Source organism: Rhagoletis pomonella, unplaced genomic scaffold, assembly GCF_013731165.1.
Source record: "Rhagoletis pomonella isolate Grant_MI unplaced genomic scaffold, Rhpom_1.0 Rhpom_scaffold_00007, whole genome shotgun sequence".
NCBI lineage: Eukaryota > Metazoa > Arthropoda > Insecta > Diptera > Tephritidae > Rhagoletis > Rhagoletis pomonella.
This window is the reverse complement of record NW_023458561.1, coordinates 60,222,073-60,244,749: the sequence shown is the minus strand read 5'-3', so window position 1 is coordinate 60,244,749 and position 22,677 is coordinate 60,222,073. Positions and strand designations below refer to the sequence as shown.

The following is a 22,677-nucleotide window of genomic DNA, read 5'->3' as shown; positions in this document are numbered from 1 at the left end:
CCCGCGGACACACAAATCTCCATACATATTTTCGATATACATCGCAATCCAAAGTACTTTGATGAACCAAATAAATTCGATCCGCTACGCTTTACACCTGAAAACTCCGAAGGCAGGCATCCATATGCGTATATACCCTTTAGCGCTGGTCAGCGAAATTGCATAGGTGACGTCATTGTTGCTCAATATTTTATAACACTTTTTTTAAATAAAAATAAACAATATACTCGTATATTTTAGGCCAAAAATTTGCTATGCTGGAGATGAAAACATTATTAGTTTTTATATTAAAGAAGTTCAAAGTGTTGGCGTTAATGGATCCAAAGGACCTGCAATTCGAAACGGGCATAATAATAAGAACACCCAATGCGGTTAAAGTTGGATTAGAGAAAAGATAAATGTTTAATGATTGTATTTGTGGTTTTGAAAGTGTTTTTAGACGGCAGTTCTACATTGCCTAAGAATCAATAATGATACGAAAATAAAACATAAAACTAGTTTCTATATTCTTCGTGTTTTTTCTTGAAAGTTACCCTCTCCTGTAAAATTTCGGCAACCTCACATGCGAGGTTTTGTCTCTTCTTTATACGCGGTCTTATACTTTAAACGACGATATATACGTAGCTCACGTCAAATTGGGTTGGAAGAGAAAGTGTTTCTTTGGTCGTTTAAACCACAACACATACTACTCACTTGATGTCCTAAAAAAGAGAGAAAATGTTTAATGATTTTCAGCATTCTTTATTATTTGAAACTACACAATTTCTCAAATATTTCTCAAAAATTGTTTATCCACTTAAGAACTGATTGAGAGAAATTTGATAACCAATTTTTTAACATTCCGTATTTCATACGATGCTGGGCCTCGGTTATAGCTAGTAAAATTTTTAAAATTCCCGAAATTCCCGAAAACTACCCCATAAAAGAAAATAAGTGCCAATTCAGGTTAGGAGGGTCGTATTTACCATTTTGTATTACCCAAAATAACCACTAAAAATAAAATATTTATTTTTGAAACATTGCAAAATCGTAATTTTTTATTTTTATTTTTTCAATTAAAGATATTCGTTAAATAATTTATAATTTCGGAAAAGCAAAAATCATACGACAGCGGATTTTTATGAAAAAAAAACAAGCCGGAAAATATGTACCCAATAAGTACATTAGATTTGTAGTTATATGGTACATATCTTTAGGCTTATCTTTATGCAAAAACAATCCTTAGTCTAATTAACATTTATATTTCGATGTTGAGCACTCTTGATATCCAATTCAACAGACTGATTTTACAATCATAAAAGTCACAATCACCAGTTATTTTACCAATTTTCTCAGCCTGCTTGTAATGCGAACTTTCCGCCGTCGATTTGTCAGCAGAGGTGCTCGGGCTAAGAAATAAAGTGTAATTTGTAAATACATACATACATCGTATATAATTTTTTTTTTTATAAAATAAATACCTACCTCAGAATTATATGTATAAGTTTTGCAAAGACGTCATGATGCCGTTGAAAGCCTATTGAGCTCGTTTCACAAATCGCTTTCAGCACACATTCGAGACCATTGTAGCCAAAGCTTTAAGAGAAAACAACATTTGTCAGAAACAACTTTTTTAATCAAAATTAAAGTACTCCTTCGATAAAGGTTTTAAAGAAACAATTTATTTAATTTCAAATTCTGCACTTTTTTCTGAGATTTATTTTAATCTACCAAAGTCACAAAAAAAAAATCTTGCAAATAGATTTTAAAAGTTACTGCTTTTCTTGGGATAACTATTTTTTTCCCATAAAAAATATTTCTATAATTTTTATAATTTTTTTTATCACTTTCATATGTACATACAATACAAAAATATTTCACTTTTTATTTAGTTGTAATCTTGAAAAAAATTTCCTAAAAAAAAGGTTATGCATTTTGTCTGTGTGTAACTACCTTTCCAGTCGATTCGCTATTAACGAATACAAATTCCAACGCAGTGTCGATTTTGTCGATCGTCGCTGTTGTGCATACATGGGAAATGTGGCGTTGTACGGATTTCTATACTCTGGCCAAAAGGGATTTTCTCGAAAAACCGTCGCATTGTAGGGCAGCCAATATTCGGCCTTCAACACATGACCAACGGTAAGCGACTCATATTCAAGATCTGCTGGTATACCAATGCCGCCAATAAACTATTGGAGTAATTTTTTTTTGTTTTAAATGTTTGAAACCCATACTTTTTCAAATTTTGGGCTGATGAAACAAATCCTACGGGAGTGTTTTCACAAAAACGAAAGTGAGAACAAAGAGAACAAAATGGGAACCAAAATCACCGGAACGTGCTGGCGAAGAGCAAAACGGGAACAAAAGTGTAAGGAACTTTCTCTCGAAAAACAATTTGGGAACAAAAGCCTCAGGAACTTTCAGATAGAGAATAAAATGGTAACAAATCTTCTCTGAACTATTCGCGAAGAATGGAAGCGCGGACAAATTTTTATCACAGAGCATTGCAATAGTTCGAAATGTTTAAATATTAAAATTAATAATCAAAAAAGAGCTGAAAGGTAGTTATGCAAATTAAGTCAACGAAAGACTTAAGACACGAACTTTTCTTGCATAGAAATTCAAAACTGGTTCCATAAATGGACAGTTTACCCTAATGATAAACGATCTGCAGGTTGAAATGATTCAGCTTTCTTCTGGCTTAGAATAAATAATCATGGTTCTAACTCAAACGATTTTTCGTATACATAACATGCAGACGCCTCTATCATTCTTAACTTAAGTTCTCGTTTTGTTCTCTAGAAGCACGTTCCCCGGACTTTTGTTCTTATTTTATCCTCTTTGAAAACGTCCTTGATACTGTCGTTCCAAGTTTCGTTCTCACTTTTTGTTCTCATTTTGCTCCCGTTCAAAATGCTCTCAATATTTTCTTTCCCCTTTTGGTTGTTTGTGGAAACGTCCTTGTCATTACATTTTGTTCTCATGCGGAACTAAACCAAAGACGCAACACACATAACAATTTTTTTTTTTAATTTCAATTAACCGCTATGTGTTTACTAAAACATCTGGCTGATTTTAAGCAAAACAAAAAATTTAAATATATTTTATTACTTTGACCGCAATATGCATCTTTGCTCAACACAGGTTGATTTTTTTTTCATTTCAGCCCGACTTAAACTTAAATTACTAAGTACCGTTTTCTCTTGTAGGTTTTAAAATTTGTCTGCCCTTAAACACATTTTTTCAGAACAAAAGGGGCAGTTAATTTGTAAAACCTACTTGAGAAATCGGCCCTAAATTACTATATTTCACGATTAAACATTTTTTGATTGCATTGAAAAAATGTACTTTACTTGGTAACGCGTTGGCGCTTGTCGAGGAAAAATAAGAAATCGTTTATTCCTCTGCAATGCATTGACATTTATCAGCATACAGCCGCCTATAGAAATTACCACAAAACACAAGAAGCATAAAATACAACAGCCCATTGCGAGCAGCTAAGAACAACTAATGCAGAAAAGCCAAACCAGCGAAATGCATTAATTTAAGAAAAAGAAAATACCTTCCCTCAAAGTCTTTTTTTTTTTTTAAACGATGCATAAATATACTACAATGTTTACCATGTTTACCATGCGACACCAACAAGGTGCGAATGCTAATTGCTTTGCAGTGATTTCACACTCATACACTAAGCGAGAACTTAACGCTTCTAAAGTCGCGTAAGTAAACGCGGTCCAAGATAACATTGTCGATACATATTTTATTTTTTTACATGCATGCCACATTTTATTTTCCTCAGCTTTTTAACTACATATTGATTTTTTTTTTTTTTTATTACAACCGAGTTGACGAAAACGAATTGATAGCTAAATAAAGAGCGCGGTATATGCGAGCGTTTAAACACCATTGATATACATTCATACGTACATAAAAAAAAAACGAATATATCTATTATTATATACACAAATTAATAGTTCACATGGAATTTTTGTACTATCTCAAGCAAATAAAACCAATTGCCATTGATCAGTTCACAACGCACACTAGTATTATGCGCGGAAACGATCGTATGGTAGGTGCTTAGTAGTTGCGCTGCAAAATGCGACGTTTGGCTTGATCCTCTTCCGTTTTCAAGCTACTCTTTTTCACATGCAATTGCCAAGCGTCGCTTAGTTGAAAGATATCGACTAAGGTCTTGAAGGAAACACTCTTCTTGGAGGTATACTGCCGGTGCGAACGGTTGTGGTTGTGGTGACGTTGGTCTTGCTGCTCATAATTCAAATACTCTTGCGCTTCTACTTTCGCTTCCGCTTCCGCTCCGACTTCAGCGTCAGCATAGGCGGTGGCGTCAACGCCAGCGTGGGCCTCAATACCAACTTGCTCACATCCTTCTTGAATGGACATGTATGAAGTTTCATCTGCCGTCGACTCATTAATATTGATATCTTGTGATTGTTCACCTGCTTGCATTTTTTGTTGCTGCTGGTGGTGCAGCTGTGGTTCTTCATGCTGCTGCATCTGTGGTTGTTTTTGCATTTGCGATTTATCTTCCATAACGTTGCTGCCAGTTTTATAAATCTGAATTTTTTGTAGATTTTATTAAAAAAAAAAATGTTAAGAATTAAACAATACAAATTATAAATGGGTACATGAAAAAAAGCAATTTTCAAATTAATAAAAAATAATTTTCAACTTGAGTTGTTAAAATGGCACAAAAAGACTGACGTACAAGCTGTAGCTCCATGTGCGTATTCCCAATAGAAATTTGTATTCAAGCTCAACGATGCTCATTAGAGGTAATTTCCACATATCGATGTAATTAAAATAGGCATATTTTGAATCTTATTATAGTTATGATTTCCGTTGGAATCCTTTGCCATTATGTTTCAACAATAATATGCTACTAAAGACAATCCTTGGTAATTGAATGAATTTAAAACAAGTTCATTGGGTTTAGTCATGATTTATTATTATTGCTCAATGACGGCGATTATATTCCAATAAATATTTATGAAATACATTATTTTCCATTGGATCGTACGGTTATATGCTTATATATGATTGTATATGGATTTATTATTCGAAATAATATTTTTGTGGTACTTTGTTTTGCTTAGAAATCTTTACAGAAATACATATTTTCGAAAAAGGAACTTATTTTAATGGGGCAGGTTCTACAATCAACTTCCAAATGAATTTCAATCAAATACGCTTTGAATTCAAATTGGCAGTGGTTGAAATACACTCGGAAGCGAATTGCAGAACCTGTCTGAATATAAACACAAAACTGTTTTGAAATAAACTACGTAAGCAGAAAACCTTACGAATAGGATCAAGCCAATTACACTTTGCAATACCTATTTGTATTTAGTACAAACAAAATTTACAAGAATATACATAGAAGAAATATACTAAAATACTTGAGGACGATGAATTGGGCGATGCTTAATGCAATACTAATTTACCAAGGAGCCAACTGCGTAGATTGTTAGCGGCATAAGTGACATGATAACTTAAGACTAATTTAAAATCTAAAATACATACGAAAAGTTGCCGTCTTGTGAAGTTTTCAGCTTATACAATTATTTTTAAAATAAAACAAAGTTTGCATGTAAACTCTGCAAGGTTTTGTGAACTGAGTTAGCGGCGCTAAGGAATACCTGATGCGCTGTGTGATAAAAAAAAAAATGACTTTAAGTATTATTAACCCTTAATGCAACGTATTTACTTTAAATCAAATAGAAAATTCTAAACGAGAACTGCTGATCAATGAATCAATGCAACTCTTTCGTGTCAATTTCAGAAGATCAACAAAGTCCAGATATCGGTGTACATCAATTCAACTCCGGCTGTTTTCATTGTGGCTGTTCTATTGGAAGCAGTGTTCATTGGAAGTCGTTGCTCCATTGTGTAGTTCCATTATTTCTCATCTTTATGGAACTCTTCCATACAAAGTTTACAGCTCCATGATCCTTCCGGTGGTGTTATCAATGGAGGTGACAAACAATACATATGATAACCACGATCGCAGTCATCGCAGAAAAGCAATTGATCGTCATTATCCGAAGTCCCACAAATGGAACAATATTTGCATTCGATGCATTGCCAGCGATAACGCTTCACTGAGATTATCATATTTGGTGTAAATTGTAGGCAAGATGGATGACCGGAGCGGCCACAATCCGAACACGAAACTAATTCCTCCGGCAAGTTGGTCTTCTTATTCTCGCGTTGATCGCCCAAACAGAAGTCGCAATAGGTTGAAGGAGTTGCAACCTCACGATCAGCACGCATTTTATTTTTAAGATCTTTCTTCACTGCAGTAACGGCTACTACTGGTGGTGTGACTGCACTTGCTGCTACTGTCGTTGGAGGAGTGACGGATGGTGCCGTGGTAGCGCTTGCAGCACCACTAACGACACTTGTACTGGGTAGTACAGGCGTTGCGGTCTCAGCAACACTTCCAGCAGCAGCAGCAACTATATTAGCTTCGCTTAAAGTCTTGTCAAATGTTGTACCAGCAGCAGTTGCCGTTCCAGGTGGTATTACTATTGCAGACTGTGATGTTTCATCGTTTGTACCGATTGGAGAAGCTGAATTCGAATTGCTCACTTCCATGCTGGAGGCCACGACACTAGCTGCAGCAGCAACAGCGGCAGCAGCTGCGGCTGCAGCAGCAGCTGTGTTTGCATTGTTGTTGTTGGCATTGCTCGCGCCACCACGTCGACGGCCGCCGCCTTCACCATCAGCGTTATTGCGACGACGACTGCCTGCATGAGAAAACAAGTAATTATGACTTTTAAAATTCATAAAATGCTTTTCATGTGCCACGTGATACACACCGCCTCCTTTGCGACCCCGCTTTGGTGTACCATCGACAGCAGCAGTGCTCCTGCGAGCGGAGCGTGAACCACGTTTACGTTTGCCACGGCTACTATACGATTCATCGAAATCATTGTCCGATTCAAAGTCCTCTTCGAAGTCATCAACATGGTGATAGTGAGACATATCTATGTCCTCGTGGAACCAATCTTTTTCAGCATTGGCGTGAGAATCTTTACTGTCGTTATCGCCCGAAGCGCTCATTGAATTGCCGTCGGCAGCGACGATAGCTGGAAACAGAAGATAGAAAAACATACAAACAAGGAAATTACAGATGAAAATTTTCGCTTCAACTTAAGGATAAGAGTTTTTAACTACATTGCGGTTTCTTTTTTGGCTGTGGTAAAAGTGAAATGTTGACCAGTTGTTGGTAAGTTGCTAATTTACCCAATTTCATTCTTATTGATTTTTCCTCTTTTAATCAGTTTAGGCGTTGGTATGCGTTTACGACTTCATATGCGTATCAATTTAAGCCTTTTATAGTTTATATACATATGTATTTATGTACATACCTGCACTTTCTGCTTGATAATGATCGCGCGCCGAGGTATTACCGGTTGATTGGTGATAGTGAGGCTCACGATACTGGTATGCCCTATAGCTGTGATGATGATTGAGTAAGTACTGGCGTTTGGGTTTACGCCAACGAGCTGATGGATACGTGTAGATCTGACCATCGCGGAAGCCAGGCATACGTTGACGTTGCTTCATGAACAAAGCACAATGCGTTTGGGCGACACCCGTCTGCGGATCCAAAAACGGCATACGCAGTCGACGTTCAATGCACAAACGTGTGTTGAAGTTCTCGCTATTCTCCAGTATCTCTTTATAGGCGGAATCGTTGAGAAAGTTCTGTATTTTTTCAAAGTTGTTGAGGTTTGCAATTTCTATATCGGAAGCCATTGTTCCTTTTATTAATCACTGTGGGTTTTTACAAAAGTTGAATGGACTGCTTTTACGTATGTATATGTTAATGAGTCGGTTTGCACAAACAGTCTGGTGGTAGAGATATCCAATCGAAGGTTGTTTTTCAAAGTACCCCCAAGGTTTTAAACTGATCCAGAGCGACCGATATTTGTTCACGATCACTTTTAATACTTATAATTTGTTTTAAAATAAATAAAATCACAATATTTCCCTTTTAAAAATACATTTTTCAATGCTTATAGGAGAATAACTTGCCAAAAGCTAAAAAACATCAGGTGCGTCTCCAACTGGATATGCCCGATACTTATCTGTACTCGATATTATCGATGGTAAGGCATATATTATCGATATTTTACTAGCCGTCTTCATGTGCTTACAAATCTCGCTTGCGTGATTAAGTATGCGACATCTCGGACGTTTATACTGCAAAGAGCATGAAGCATACTTTTTTCTCACATAACGAGCATCTCTTGCTTTCAACTGTCATTTTTTGTTGTTAGGCTTCTCATTTGCAGAATTCTTCAGAGTAGTTTATTTTGGTGGAGATGACGGCGGGTAATAATCGATGGTGGACTGTAAGCCGGCCCACATGGAACATAGGGCCCATCCACATAAAACTTGGGCGTTACCTTGTATAAATTCGCCTTGTGATGCATTTTTTACAAGAGACACTTCTATTTCGGGTGTTCTTGCTGGTTCTTTGCTACACCCGGTGTTGTCAGTGTTTTGGTGTTGAACGAAGGTGAATTAATACAAGATGGTATCGGTTGGGCAAAAACAACTCAAATATACGCAAGTTCAAAACCCAAAAATACAACAAACACATAATTTTAACATTCAGAAGGACCGCGGCTAATTTTAGCAACACCACCTTGTAAAAATTTGCCTTGTGCTGCACATTTTTCAAGTGACACTTCGTTTTTGTGTGTTATTTACTGGTTCTTTGCGCCGCCCGGTGTTGTCAGTGATCCGGTGTTACTGGCGCCATTGCGTCACTGAGTTGTGAAAATCGTTATCGGCGCCATTACCTCAGCTCTCGGTATCAGCGCAATGGCGCGGCGCTGCACCATGTTACCCACGGCTAGTGCTCGGGCAACAAGCTTTGTGTTTTCGTTCATCTGAGTAATTCAAGTTAGCGGTTCGCTCTGCTCTATGTGAATGCAACAGGCAACACCAAAAAAGAAGTTGCCGAAAATGAGAGTACGCATGAGACGGCTGATCACAAATGAAGACGCAGGGTTAAGAGCAATATATATCAGAGCTTATGTCTTGCCATCTCTTTCCGGCAATTTGGTAGTTTGAGAGCTGCATTTTCATTTGCACGAGAACTTCATGGCGTTAACATTATTGATATTTTAATATAAAAAGAAAAATTGAGCTATTTTCTAATCAAGTATTTGTTATAATGTATTTGCATATGAAATAGCAGATTTTCTAAACTTGTTAAGCGATTATATTCGGCGAAAATACCTTTTAGAAGCTATCTTAGGGCTCTGTCACACGGACAGTAATTACCACGATATTTGGATCGCGATCCATATTGATGGATTGATGGATCGCGCACGAATGCTACATGTTCAATAATTATCGCGTCAGTATTTGCATAATTTTTGTGCTGAACGCTTATTATGTCGCAAGAAAATATTTTTATTTTGTACGTATAATTTACAGATAATGGATTCCACAATTATTTTAAAATTTCCAATGTTAATTAAAATTTGTTCAATTTGTTTTGAAAGATTTTAAGCCCCGAGAGCAAAGTCAGAGCCGATGTTCACATTTTGAAAGTAAAAGATGTACTGACGAAATGTATGGATCGCTATGCTACACGTTCAATATTTATTGACGGTATCGCGATCCGTGATCCAGATTTAAAATTTTTTAGAAATTTTGTGATATGGATCACGATCCATCAATACTGCATGCTACACCGTCAATAAATATTGCGATACTTGGATCACGTCAATTAATACTGACCGTGTGATAGTGCCCTTACAAATGCTTATATCAAGATACATCATGAACCAAAAATACAAGATCACGTAAGAACGCGACGTTGTATTTGTAACTGGTTTTGAGAAAAAAGTTTGTGAAAGCGGGTTCGTCAGCTGACGATTTGTTTACATCACAAGCACCACTATTTTACACTTTTATTCAAGTAAAGAAGAGTTAATTCAACATGACAACACATTTTAAAGCATTTTGTTGCATCATTTTACCTGTATTATGAAAAAAATTCTTGTTTAAAGTATATTTAAATTACACTTTAACTGAAAGGAAACTTTTGTAAATGGAACCTTAAGTGTTTCATTATGAAATTGGCCCTTCAACAACAATCCACAATTAAACTTAAGTGATGTTTAAATATTCATTTGAAATTGGCCGTTAAAGTCTGTTCCCACAAGCCCGAAATTGGGCTTTTGGAAATTTCGACAATCAATTTAAATTTGAGATTGTAGCTGTTTACACAGCTATCTCAATTTCGATGACAGTTTGTTTATTGGATGGTTGTTGTTTTGTTAGTTTTGTTTTGCTCAGCTTGGTTGTTTTGTTTTTATTTGCTTGTTATTGACGTTTGTTTTCCTTCTTTTAGCTCATAAGTAATTCACAATAAGCAATTTTCAGAGTTGTATTCATGAGGTTGGGCAATTTCGTCTTGAGATACATACGCGAGTTCAGGTGACAGTTTTTTGTATGGCCAAATCAAAATCGTATCGCGATTTCAGCTTGAATTGAGAATAGTGTCGAAATTGCGCGGCGGAGAAACGCGCTTTTACAATAAAATCTGCTAACCCTTGATAAACACGGCAACAAACCAGCTATTTCGAAATGGTATCAATGTTGTACATATTAATCGAAATTTTTATCTCAGAAAAAAAGAAAACGCAAAGAACACTCAGCGACAGTTTTTCTAAATGGATTTTTAAAGTAATTTTTTTTTTATTGGCACCTTTTAATATTTTCAATTTGAGATACATAATTTGTATGGCATATTTTCAGGCGCAGTAGAATTCACAATAGTGATGCGCTGAGTTTTGTGATATTGTTAGAATAGGAGGATAAACAAAACACTTAATACGGCATCACTATCGCCAGTGTGTCATCACGATTTTCTAGTAGGGCGTGGAAAAGCAACCAAAACAGTTTGTTTTCAGGAGGAATTTTATAGTTTATTCTCTTAAAAATCATATTAAAACGAAAATAAACTTTTTCAAGTATTAAAGAACAATGGGCGCCAGTAATCGTACGACTCGCATAGCCGTTGGAGTTTCAGCATTATCCTTTCTTCTATTTCTAATAGCATTCGTGTCACCGTACTGGCTGGTCACAGATGGACGCATTGCGAATCCACGCTTTACAAATCTTGGCCTTTGGGAGGTGTGTTTTAATCACTTCCAGGATATACATCGCTTTTACGATGTCGTCTTCAGGGGTTGCATGTGGGTGTTCGAAGAGGAATATTATATTATCCACGATTTTCTGCTGCCAAGTTTCTATGTTGCTGTCCAAGCGTTTGCCACACTATGCTTTGTCCTGTGCCTTATTGCATTGCCACTGACCTTGGCCTTTTTGCGCACTTCACGGGATGACGATCGTTACGTAGTCCTACTTCTTACAATTGGTTCCTGCCAGGTAATCGCTTCCATATTCGGTTTTATTGCGGTTGTCATTTTCGGTGCAAACGGTGACTCACGAGATTGGATGCCGGGATGGCAAAACAACGATATGGGCTGGTCATTTGCACTAGCTGTGGTTGGTGGCGTAATGCTGCTACCAGCAGGTATATTGTATTTAGTGGAAGCGCGCCGGGAACGTTACCGTCACCTAAATGAAATCAGTAATCGTGAAGTGAGTGAATATGGTGGACCCTCCGACGATTACTACCAGCAACAGGCTCAACAGTATTTCGCGCCAGAGCCATCTTCTAGACCAAGACGTCCACCTCCTGGTCAGAGTACTTCTGCCGCTGCTGCGGCGGCAGCTGCTGTTCCAACACCGGGAGGCATACAAACAGATATTTGAGCGCAAATGTGTCGTCAAAATAAAAAGTTCAAGGCTTCAAGTTCAAGCACAAAATTGAAAAATACTTCGGTGATGTATAACATATTTGAAAATCGAAGTATCTAACCACCGTCCATTTCTTTTATTTTACCAAAATAATTGGTATGCTTTCGGTATACATTCCACAAATATTTTTTATAATTAAGTTAAACAAAACCAGTATGTTTAGATAACGACTTAGCGACACGTATAACAAAAGTTGGCGAACATACATACCTACATATCTCTGCTCGAATATTGCTTCTACATGGTTTTATATTTTACAAAGAAATTTACTTTGATTGTGTTTCGATAGTGTTTTATTCGTAAATTATGTCTTTTATGTATAATTTTTACAGAATCTAATAAAGTTTTTACACACAAATTTAAATAGACAATTAATATGAATAGTTTTACTTCAAGATTGAATGAATGTGTTTAACAAAGTATGCATTACTAAAATATGTGTTAAGTCGTTATGCGCATTTGTTCGATAATTGTACATTTTATGTTACGCCAATCCGCAACAGTAATAGCGTGAACTCATTTTAAGACCCTTAAGAACTACTTTGTGAAAATAGTATTCCAGCATTATATGGAAAATTTTAATTGCACGAAATATGTATGTTCACATTTGAGCTGTATCATTTTTACTTAAAAGTATTTTCTAATTACATAAGAAAAAACGACTAGAGAGCTTTTTAAAGTGCTACACGTTCTTTCTACGTTGAGGTTGTGCAGTCTGACTCGTTGATATTACTATGATGTATTCCATTTGGTTCTCCGTTTAACCAATATGGCTGTTGATGTTCACTAACCACCACTGATTTCTCCACAATTACAAACAGTTCACGTTTATTTGTTTCCAACTGCGAACGCAAGTAGGATAGTAGTTCAGTCTCATTGCCAATACATTCAGGTTCTCGCAATTTAGAGTCCAAATTATAGTATTTGTCGTCGATTCGCCGTATTGCTATCCAATGGCGCCTCTGCAATGGCAACGTAACAAATCCGAATTTGTAATCTGAAGGCACGTTTAGAATGAAACCGACAATGGCTTTTAAATTGATGCAGGACGGGTCTCTAGAGAGCAGAACAATTTAAACAAATGAATTCAGAATTGCAATTCTAATACAATTAACTTACTTGCGTTTATCGAACCAGATGGCTTCACAATTCCGGATTTGCAACGCCGTCATTATAACATTGATATCATAGTTTCCCAAACCTAGTGGTGAACGATGCGGATTGATCCAAACGTTGGGACTGAGGTCGTTACATATTTGATCCAGCTGTTCTTTTGTATAAGATTCATGACCTATGATAAATAAGTTAACCGAATGCACAGTAATGATTCAACAAACTACTACCTTGGAAAAGATTATTGAGTGTATGAAGGGCGCACAACTGGCGGGTCTGTCTTTCGTGGTAGATGTTTGTTGGCATTGTGGTTCTATGGATATTGTCTCAGGCTTATGAAGCTAATGCGTCGAAGTCATTGATTATTTTACTTGATTTTAATTTACTTTGGATTTTGTTGTTCTCGACTTTATTATTTTCTTTATTTTATTTGTCTTCGTTGTGTTTGGAATAGGAAAGTCGGAAAAACATCGATGCATCAAAAATATCGATGTTTTTCTTCGATGCATCGAACATTTTGTTCACTGCAGCGATGTTTTTTGAGAACTGACACACAAGTTTCGCTTGAAACATAATTAGCTTCATTAGAGTAATTTAATTGAAATTACGTACAATTTATGTATGCTCTTTTGTTCTAAAATAATTTCTGAGGAATCCAATACAACTCGATGCATCGATGTAGTCAAAACTATCGATTCTATTCATTTGAATGCATCGAATTAAAGTAATAAATCGATGTTCTATTTTTGCCACTGCCACCTTTAATTTAAACTCTACCATTGTGAATCAAAAATCTCCAAAAGTGTTACCAGACGGTAGTTATTATTTTACATTTTAATTGCAATACCACTCCTGGTTGGATAATACTGAATATAAATTTCAGGAATATGTATAACAAAATTTAAAATCATGCAGCAAATAACACAAAGGACTGCAAGTTACAACAAACTGAATTACTATATAAACATTTTCATTACGCACAAATCTCTCAATTGAAATGCCAGCGAAACAAATGCCCACTACCAATCGTCAAACCCGACAGCACTCGCACTGCTGTCATGTGATTACATTTTTCACCTGACTGACATTTTTCTTCGCAAATTTCCTCAACAGCAATTGGGCGACGGCTGAAAAATTGTAGATTTTCCCCGTGGAAAACTATCGAAGTTCAGGAAGAAAAATCACAGTGCAACCTTTCAGCACCACTCTAACAAGTACAGCAGCAAAATGAAAATCTGTGGTCCCAAATTGTCGCTCTGCGGTTTGATCATCTCCGTCTGGGGAATCATACAATTGGTGAGTAACCAACGGAAAGCCACAGACGAAAATAATAAAAATATGCTGCAATAGTTTGTAAAGTGGAATTGTGAAAACCTTGCCTATCTATGAATTCGTGTAAATGTGTTGGCCACTTATCTGTTTCAGGTACTGATGGGAGTATTCTTCTTTATACACAGCGTTGCGTTGATTGAGGATCTACCCATCGGTGAAGAGTTTCATTCGGTTGAGGAATTTTATACAGCAGCCAACGCAGCATACAACCAGGTATGGTGTAAAATGCAAAGCCAAAATTAGTTCTTGAATTTCAATGCCACTGTGTATCAAGTGCGATCAAACAATCACGAGTCTATTGTTCGTGACCTTGATCATTCTAATTGGTTGTTTGGTTTTTGGTTTTCATTTTAGAATGCCTATAACTGTTGGATCGCAGCTTGCATCTATGTGCTTACACTTCTATTGTCCGCTCAACAATTCTACGTAAACAGCCGAGCGACTTCCAATTAATTTGGTAACAGTATGCCGGGGAACAGCAAAACAAATCATACAAGTGCATACCAATTCAAATTGCAATCACATGTAAAGTTCATTGCCCTTTTACGGCTTAAGTTACACCTTCATCAAGCACAGTAGTTTAGCAGGTGCAGTCAGCGCAAGTTCTATAATAAACAAAAATACAATAGAAAATGTACATAGCATTGTAATGGAAGCGAAGCAAAGAAAAAATAAAAAGGCTGCATCGACCACATTCTCTCAGTGTCATCACCTTCAATATCATCAGCGTCGTCTTTATTGTTGATTTTGTTTTTCTCACAATTAAGCAAGCGATGTCTGCAAATATCGGCGTAAAAAATATGTATAGTTTTCAAAACTATCTTTGTAAAACTCGCAGTATAATTTGCCTTTTTCCAAGAGCAAATAATGAAAATAATGTTTTTTGTGCTGAACTATTTTTTAATTTATGTCAATAATCAACAAAAAATGTATTTCCTCAGGATACCATTTCAAAACAAAAAAAAAAAACATTCCATTATCCAAGTCCCAAAATTATATAGTTTTCTTTTTATTATGATTTGATTATTATTGTAAACCGTTATACTGTATATCTTTATCTTTGTTTTAAAAATATCCTTAAACGTATTTTGCTTATTTATTTTTCAAATTATGTCCGCTGCCACTTTCTTCGACTCAGTCCCGAGTCGGGAATGCAGCACAAGGCACTTTAGCTACATATGCGGCTTTTAGTATTGTAAAAATTAAACGCATAATAATTGAGTTTGTAAAAAATTTCATAATTGCAAAAAATTTTAGTTCATCACTTATTAAACAAATGTGTATATTCACACTTTGAACAAGAAATAGAACAGATAAAATGGAAAGTACCTTAATCATCATTTCTGGTATTGAGTAGAATCAGAAAATTTGCAACACATACTGCAAAATTGTGGCAAGAATTTTTATTCATACATATAAAATTAGAGGGCATGCAAGCATAGAACCGGCAACCCAACTACTTATTTAACATCTAGCCTCCTCGATGTGTGGGTTTAAGATTTTGCGATTTCAAAATGCCTTCATTGTTTTCTGTATTGCTACAATTTTCTTTTAATAAATTGCTTTTCATGTTGTTGTTTTGCAATCCTTCAAAACATTTAATAAGATGCTGTAAATTAACTAACAATACATACATATAAAACTATTTAGCAAATATTTACTAACAAACCTATATAAACAGTTTTGAACTATACACACTTTTTATGCAAGAAGGAAAGAAAATGTAAAGCTGTTTAAAGTGTTGTAAATCTTGGAAATTTAATCTTTTATGAAAAATGTGTATATTAAATAAATATAATTTACATAATAAATGAAAGTGATAAAAACGCTAAACCAGATATTGTAAATTCATTAATGGTGCGATCTCGCTGTTAAGTTTTTAAGATGGTAATCATTTTAACAGTAGCGCTTAATATTACTGCTCGGTCAGCAGAAATCGGGGAACTTCGTTTGATTCATAGCGAAGAAAAACTCAAAATCATACATAGCGTCGTTTAAAGTACAAAACCGCGTATCGTCATTCTGCAAAACCGCGTAACTGACATTGGCTGCCACAAATTGGATTTGCTCACACAAGCCCTTGGCTCAATCCTTATCCATTCGTCGTGAAATATACTAGCCAGAAATGCGATTGCATTATAAAAAAGAGAACCATTTTGAAATATGAGTGTTTTTACGCTTTAGAAACTAATTTCTACAGCTTCACATACGCGGTTTAGCATTTTGCCGATACGCGGTTTTGCGTTTTGTTGATACGCGGTTTTGCACTCTAAACGATGATAGGTTTCATACTTTTTTTTGCCAGTTAATTTAGTTGATTCCAATGTTTTGAACTTAATTCGGCTGAAAAAAATGGTATTCGCAATCGGAATGCAATTGCAACCAGAGTCGATTTAAGAAACCCGACAGCTAGTACGGCGAAGAAATTGAAATGTATGTTAAAGAAAGTCAGAACAACAAGATATATACATGTATATCGCTAGCTTAGAGTGAAAAGTTGCTAAGTCCACTTTTAATGAAAACTCATATTTTGATATAGGAGGCTAGAGAAATTGAATACGCATCGTTTCGAAAATTATAAAGGTACTTGTTTTATTTTTTCCTCTTCATAAGCAATAAAAGGAAAATTTGCTAAGTCCAAAAGAAGCACCACAAATCCCATAAGGCCAAAATAATACGACATCTTTTAATAAATATCGAATCCTTCTGATTCTTATGGAGTTTTGCTTTGCTTTAAACGCGCAAAATGTTTGATTCAAAGTCTTGCGAAATAGTTAAAGAAAATGGCTATAGGAACATTTTTTCCTCTCCTTTAAAAATTTTAAAATGGGACTTAGCAACTTTTCTTTCTAAGCTAGCGATATCCTGTTTTTGGCCATCCGAACGAATTTTAAAAATTCTATAAAAATTGTTTATGTTTGAAATGCAACCGTGGACGCCAGCTGGCAGGGAAACTTGCAAATTCCTGCAAATTTGCGTTCGTGCAGAAATTTGCAAGTTTCTCAACATCATAGAGAATTTGAGAGAATTTTTTCTTACTCTCAGATATTTTGAGTGTTGGATAATTCTTGCTGGATTCTCGACGAACAAACCTTTTATAACCTACATACGTCAAACTTTTCGCGCTCTCTTTCTCTCTTTCGCGAAATGAAGATTGAAATCGGTGGTATTTCCATTTTAAAAGAAAAATATTTCTATAAATGCACTTAAATAATAAATAAAAATTTTAAAATTCCATATCTCATTCATTCAAACCATGATATGTATGTCTCACAGACGTATGATTACCTTCTCAGCATCTTTCAATAGGGTTATCAAAGCAGGGTTAACTGGTACACATTTTTCGTCATTTCAATGCCTATTCGGAATTCGGAATAAGGCTTTATATGTTTTAAGATAAACTAAGAAATAAAATTAAATATGTATACAAAAGTCGCAGAAATATTCCATTGAACTGGAAAAAACCTCAACGACTTAGCTGAATACTCTTGGTCTGACCAATCGGGTTTGGGTTCTCTGGATTCCGGGACATATTGGTATTAAAGGAAACGAGATTGCCGATAAACTAGCGAAGAAAGGTGCATCAACCCTTTTCACCGGTCCAGAACCATTCTGCGGCTTGGGAAAAGGGGCGCTATCTGAACTAGTTCGGCTAGAGGAAGAAGCTCAGAACTAGTTCGGCTAGAGGAAGAAGCTCAGAGGAATCACTACTGGGATAATCTACCAGGTCTAGTGCAGTACAAAGCACTTTTAGGAACATATAACCTAAAACGCTTCAAGGAATGTATGATCTTATCAAAGAATAACTTAAGAATTGTTACAGGAATTCTGACAGGACACTGCAGGCTGAACTATCACCTGACTAAACTGGGAATTTACTCGCATGAGCGATGCGGATTTTGCAGGATGAAAAACGAGACTGCACAGCACATCTTAGAAGAATGTCCTGCACTGATGCATAAACGCAATAGGCACCTGGGTGAACATCTGACAACCAAAGGCGAAGTGAAATCCGTAGACTTAGGTTCTATACTAAAGTTTCTCTCGGATACTGGATTAATAGACACACTATAATCCATGAAGGGGGCACAACAATAATAATAATAATAATAATAGTAAGTTTTACTGAAGGAGAAAAGTTTTGTTTTAAAATAACTTCGTTTTGAAAAACTATTCTTCGAGGTTATTACCGGGTTTCCACTGGTATTGAAATGCGAAAATATTAATTAATTGATTAATACCCGTGCCATTACGTTAGCGATGTTAGTCATAATGGCTTTTTTAATGGACTATTTTTTTGACATTTCAATGCCTAGTGGGTATTCGGTATAATAAAAAAGGAACAGTCCAGCGCCTTCGTCTTGGTCTGCAGGCTGTATCGGAGATACAGCCGCTATAATTAAACGTAGAATACGTGGTATGGTTAAGAGCATATCCAAGTCAAAAACGAAAGCACACACTAAGAAAAAAAGGGTTTTTCCAAAATTTTACAAATTTACATACTTCTAAGTGAAAAGAATTCAATGAGAATATAAGCGAAAGCCCTATTTTTATTTTTATTTTATACCATTGTTTTTTTCTACAGCTTTGTTTTTATTTTTATGTTTATCATATTCTTCATATACATATTCCCCTTCACCTTTGCACTTATACATATAAGTAAAGTGTTTAAATTTACCTTGGTCTTCATGTTTGCCTTTATCTTTACTCAATTTTGTTTTTGTGTTTATTTTTACCTTGGCCTCTATCCTTTTCTTTATCTATGTACGTCCTCACCTTTACTTTTATTCTTGGATTGGACTTTTTCTAAATGTTGTTTCACTTCGAAAAGTCTTCGCGTATTATGCATACATGTGTTCATATATGTATGTACATATATAATATGTATGTACATATGTATGTATAGACATACATAGATTAGTAAAATAGAAACAGATCCACATTAACTGCAATCAACATATGTACGTATGTATGTATTTACATATGTACACACGCTGCGATTAGGTTATAAATAGCGCGCCTCTGTTTATCAAAAGCCGCATTACATACGCATACATACTTTTTGTCTCCTTCCCACATTTCCAACATATGCACGTGTTTGCAAAATGATGACGAGGTGATTTTGTATGGAAAATCATTTATGCCCATATATTTGAATAAAATAAACATATATAGAAGATATCAACCAATACTTCCCATATACCAAACGAAAAGGAAAACTCTTGAATTTTTGATTAAAGGAAACAAAAACAAAATCATTCGAGCGGTTTTCGAGCATTTTGGTAATGAAAAAAATTTGCAAATTTTTTTAACAATTTTTTGCCTTAAAATGCTCAATATTTGTTAAATTTATATAAAATTTGTACCCGATAATATTTCTACTGCTCCAAAGAACCTATATCTCGAAAGTGAAAGTTATATATGCCAACAATAAGTTGCTAGAGCACTTTAAAGGCTCAAAATTGACCCCAAAATAAGGCAATGTTTACCGTTGTTTTTACGACAGAAACCGAATTGGTTATTTACAAAAATGAATCTGTCGGCAGGTTTGGAATTTTATCTTTGAAACGCCACACCTTTCTTTGAAATCGCTTTATTAGTTCTCGTGCAATAAGCGTTTTTGTGAAGCTCTAAAAATTACAACTACAACATTTGAACATAGCCCCCATACCTTAAGGTAAGACGTATTCTACGTCAAAATAGTAAGTTTATTGGTATTAACGTCTTGCCTAAAAACTTTTCTTGTTTTTTTTTTTTTATGATTACTATTGTACGCTTGACCATTGCACCTGCCCTTCTTTGTACCGTTTTGAATGAAACATTTATTATTTCGTATAGATTTCTCTTCGAACATATTATTTTATTTCAGATATTTTTAGATTCTACATTTTATATTTAAGTATATAATATGTATGTATGTATATTCAATAGATAATAATACCCTTAGAAATGTTACTGTTTAAGCAGGTATTTTGCATACTTAATTCGATAACTTTCCTTCGAAATGAAGTGGTACAACAAATGAATTTACTTACAGCACATACACATAAATCGAAAGATTTACGCATATACTTATGTTCGTATGTATGTATGTAGTATAAAGGTATTTCGTTTTATAATAATTAAATTAATTTTTTTTTTTAATACAAATTCACTTGTGTTGTTCCTAAATTTGTATGTATGTATGTACATAAACGAACTCTTCTCTTAACTCATTTACTACTTAAAATAAATAAACAATATTTTAATCTATGTATGTAAGCCAACTTAGTAAATACAGTTCATGTATTCGTAAATATTTATTTTGTTGTTTTTTTTTTTATAGATATTGCTTTCGTATGCTATTTATAAGTACATAATTATACCTCAAGTATGCATAAAAATAGCTAAATCTTTAAATATGTATTCATTTACTTATGCAGCTTATGTATTTACAAATAACTATTGATTGAATTGATTTTTTTTAGTTTTTTTTGTTTTTCTTTTAATATAGTACAAAATTAATAACAAATTAATGCACTTTATTCGCAATTATTTAGCAACTCTTAAGTTAAAAATGTTTTAATTTTAATGAATATTTCATGCTAAATTAACACTTATATTTTAAATAAACACTGAACATAACAATCGGTGTGAAATGGTCGCTTTCGGAAATTGCCTTTTAATTGTGCTTCGTCTAAAATCCAATAGCAGCTGTTAGAAACCAAAATCGGATAAATTAATTAAAACAATTTTCAAAAATCAACGCATATTTCAGTGCGTAAATGACCCGGTAAGTTGAGTGTTAATATTTTTACTGTAAATAAACATTTTAAAATCTGTAAATGCTTAAGGTTTATTAATTTTTTTGATCAAGTACTTTAAATCGATTTGCATTGGAGTTTCAAATCAATGAAAAGCCTTTTGTAAACCTTTATTTGGGGCTATTTTGATTTTGAAGAGTTATATTTATTTTTTTACAGTCGGTTTCACTAGCAATTTAAATTGAAAATGATTTTTAATTTTCTGTCAATTTCCATATAAAATTCCAAAAATTAAAATCATTTTTCACTTAAATTGCTTCTGTGAAATTGGCTGTTATAGTTAAAAAAAAATTAATTTTCATAGGCAAGTAATACAATTCATAGATTACTATTACTGTTATGTGGCCAGACTAGATGTGAAAACTGGATTCATTCTGAGTAAAAACTAATGCCGAATTTCCACTAAATTGACATTTGAATGAAAAAATATGTGTCATTAAAAACTGCCATGACTTAATGATCATGCTTTTGTAATTTAATTACAGCTGATCACTAAAATTATTTGTCATTTTGCGCACAGTGGAAATTCTGCATAAGTATACATTCGTTAGAAAATTTGTAAAAATTTTTTTGCTCTTTAGGAAATTTTCAAAACTACGAAAGTAAAAAGAATTGCTAGATGTGATTCAAGTCAGTTTTTCAAGATTTAATTTAATTTTGTAAAATCTTTAACAGGATGCAGCAGTGTTGTAAAGCTGTCGCTTAGATTTTTACTCATATTTATGCTTTTATCAAATTTTTATTAAGCTAAAGCTTTTTAGAATGTAAATTTTTTTTTGTAGGCCTTTGCATATTTCGTTCTTAATAATTCATATTTGTATATTTTGTAATTTTAATTTTTAGTTGTATGCAATACTTGCTATGTATGTAGTCTCAAAAAGTTTTCCAAGAGTGAAATTTGTTTGTAAATGGGATTTCATATTTTGTTTTCTTTCTTTTAATATCAATCGAATTCCTGTTACTGGGGTTCATTTGTTAAGAATTTAAAGCCTAAAATGTATGTTTATGCATAAATGTATGTATATATGTAATAGCTTTGTTTTTGTTGAATACATATTCAATATATTTTAGAGCTTAGACTTATTTTATAATGCGCGACAGAGGGCTAAAGCAGAAGAAGTATATAGTGTTCTGGTGCATTCAGATTTCTTCCTTCCATTTGTGGATCGTAATACATATCACACATTTCGTTATAATTTTTTTAATGCTCACTTTGCGTAGCTAAATTTTTATATGATTTTTGCGAAAGACGTCCTCAAATCCATCTGCTAATTTTACAAAACGTTCACATGCCTTACTGTCTCATTCTCCGCTCGTAATCATTCGCTTGCTGCATCCCATTACTCGGCGTTTTTACTCAAATTTATTCGCTCCTGATTGCGGCTCGAGCTTCGAGAAGATTTTCGATTGAGCGGTTCCAAATATGCCGCTGGTGTCCAACCCTCTGCATTGGCTTCTGTGAATTTGTAAAAAAAAAATTAGTTGAACGGAAACAGAAAAAGGCGTAACAAAATTAGTAGAGAAATCTTTTTATAAGAAATATGGCAAATTGGTTATTTATTTGGAGAAA

General features: G+C 34.6%; 7 protein-coding genes across 11 annotated transcripts in view; 3 read left to right on the top strand and 4 right to left on the bottom strand.

Annotated features, from left to right (window-relative positions):
- LOC118743927 overlaps positions 1-517 on the top strand; it is a 32,822-nt gene extending 32,305 nt beyond the window's left edge. The window contains exons 4-5 of the mRNA XM_036476687.1: positions 5-166; positions 241-517. Coding sequence (XP_036332580.1) covers positions 5-166; positions 241-398 — 320 coding nt within the window. The 3' untranslated portion in view covers positions 399-517. The remainder of the gene's footprint in view (positions 1-4; positions 167-240) is intronic.
- Positions 518-1,074: 557 nt separating this feature from the next.
- On the bottom strand, positions 1,075-3,531 carry LOC118743218. The gene is made up of 4 exons (XM_036475777.1): positions 3,336-3,531; positions 1,933-2,171; positions 1,465-1,575; positions 1,075-1,388 (listed from the first exon to the last, which is right to left on the bottom strand). Exons 1-4 carry the CDS (start codon positions 3,468-3,470, stop codon positions 1,238-1,240), a joined length of 636 nt encoding a protein of 211 aa, XP_036331670.1. The 5' UTR covers positions 3,471-3,531; the 3' UTR covers positions 1,075-1,237.
- A 73-nt stretch (positions 3,532-3,604) lies between these two features.
- On the bottom strand, positions 3,605-5,612 carry LOC118743219 (adenylate cyclase, terminal-differentiation specific-like). Of its 2 annotated transcripts, none has more exons than XM_036475779.1 (2): positions 5,527-5,612; positions 3,605-4,560 (listed from the first exon to the last, which is right to left on the bottom strand). In XM_036475779.1, exon 2 carries the CDS (start codon positions 4,534-4,536, stop codon positions 4,063-4,065), a length of 474 nt encoding a protein of 157 aa, XP_036331672.1. In that variant the 5' UTR covers positions 4,537-4,560; positions 5,527-5,612; the 3' UTR covers positions 3,605-4,062. The 2 variants fall into 2 exon arrangements, with proteins under 2 accessions (XP_036331672.1, XP_036331671.1); XM_036475778.1 differs by lacking the exon at positions 5,527-5,612 and adding an exon at positions 4,712-4,839.
- On the bottom strand, positions 4,930-8,103 carry LOC118743217 (zinc finger protein ubi-d4 A). Of its 3 annotated transcripts, none has more exons than XR_004993438.1 (3): positions 7,377-8,103; positions 5,711-7,094; positions 4,930-5,650 (listed from the first exon to the last, which is right to left on the bottom strand). XR_004993438.1 is itself a non-coding variant. In XM_036475776.1 (3 exons), exons 1-3 carry the CDS (start codon positions 7,765-7,767, stop codon positions 5,902-5,904), a joined length of 1,512 nt encoding a protein of 503 aa, XP_036331669.1. In that variant the 5' UTR covers positions 7,768-8,103; the 3' UTR covers positions 4,930-5,901. The 3 variants fall into 3 exon arrangements, 2 of the variants coding, with proteins under 2 accessions (XP_036331669.1, XP_036331668.1); XM_036475776.1 differs by having other exon boundaries at positions 4,930-6,752; positions 6,825-7,094; XM_036475775.1 differs by having other exon boundaries at positions 4,930-7,094.
- Positions 8,104-10,879: 2,776 nt separating this feature from the next.
- LOC118743213 lies at positions 10,880-12,234 on the top strand. Its single transcript, XM_036475771.1, has 2 exons — positions 10,880-11,035; positions 11,093-12,234. Exons 1-2 carry the CDS (start codon positions 11,020-11,022, stop codon positions 11,812-11,814), a joined length of 738 nt encoding a protein of 245 aa, XP_036331664.1. The 5' UTR covers positions 10,880-11,019; the 3' UTR covers positions 11,815-12,234.
- On the bottom strand, positions 11,850-13,701 carry LOC118743214 (josephin-like protein). Of its 2 annotated transcripts, none has more exons than XM_036475773.1 (3): positions 13,203-13,701; positions 12,979-13,129; positions 11,850-12,915 (listed from the first exon to the last, which is right to left on the bottom strand). In XM_036475773.1, exons 1-3 carry the CDS (start codon positions 13,276-13,278, stop codon positions 12,555-12,557), a joined length of 588 nt encoding a protein of 195 aa, XP_036331666.1. In that variant the 5' UTR covers positions 13,279-13,701; the 3' UTR covers positions 11,850-12,554. The 2 variants fall into 2 exon arrangements, with proteins under 2 accessions (XP_036331666.1, XP_036331665.1); XM_036475772.1 differs by having other exon boundaries at positions 12,979-13,150; positions 13,203-13,683.
- Positions 13,702-14,003: 302 nt separating this feature from the next.
- On the top strand, positions 14,004-15,030 carry LOC118743216 (ribonuclease kappa-B). Its single transcript, XM_036475774.1, has 3 exons — positions 14,004-14,268; positions 14,398-14,517; positions 14,659-15,030. The coding sequence occupies exons 1-3, from the start codon at positions 14,200-14,202 to the stop codon at positions 14,755-14,757; spliced, it is 288 nt and encodes a 95-aa protein (XP_036331667.1). The 5' UTR covers positions 14,004-14,199; the 3' UTR covers positions 14,758-15,030.
- Positions 15,031-22,677: the final 7,647 nt, after the last annotated feature.

Bases quoted from the DNA above. Each gene is read 5' to 3' on its own strand.
- LOC118743218 (XM_036475777.1), bottom strand. From the start codon at position 3,470: ATGGGCTGTTGTATTTTATGCTTCTTGTGTTTTGTGGTAATTTCTATA. The intron at 2,172-3,335 runs GTAAAGTACATT...TTACTCCAATAG, and splicing joins AAGCGCCAACGCGTTACCAA to TTTATTGGCGGCATTGGTAT. The intron at 1,389-1,464 runs GTAGGTATTTAT...TTTATTTCTTAG, and splicing joins CTTATACATATAATTCTGAG to CCCGAGCACCTCTGCTGACA.
- LOC118743216 (XM_036475774.1), top strand. From the start codon at position 14,200: ATGAAAATCTGTGGTCCCAAATTGTCGCTCTGCGGTTTGATCATCTCC. The intron at 14,269-14,397 runs GTGAGTAACCAA...TATCTGTTTCAG, and splicing joins TCTGGGGAATCATACAATTG to GTACTGATGGGAGTATTCTT. The intron at 14,518-14,658 runs GTATGGTGTAAA...TTTTCATTTTAG, and splicing joins CCAACGCAGCATACAACCAG to AATGCCTATAACTGTTGGAT.
- LOC118743214 (XM_036475772.1), bottom strand. From the start codon at position 13,278: ATGCCAACAAACATCTACCACGAAAGACAGACCCGCCAGTTGTGCGCC. The intron at 13,151-13,202 runs GTAGTAGTTTGT...TATTTATCATAG, and splicing joins ACTCAATAATCTTTTCCAAG to GTCATGAATCTTATACAAAA. The intron at 12,916-12,978 runs GTAAGTTAATTG...TCTGCTCTCTAG, and splicing joins ATCTGGTTCGATAAACGCAA to AGACCCGTCCTGCATCAATT.
- LOC118743217 (XM_036475775.1), bottom strand. From the start codon at position 7,767: ATGGCTTCCGATATAGAAATTGCAAACCTCAACAACTTTGAAAAAATA. The intron at 7,095-7,376 runs GTATGTACATAA...TTCTGTTTCCAG, and splicing joins TTATCAAGCAGAAAGTGCAG to CTATCGTCGCTGCCGACGGC.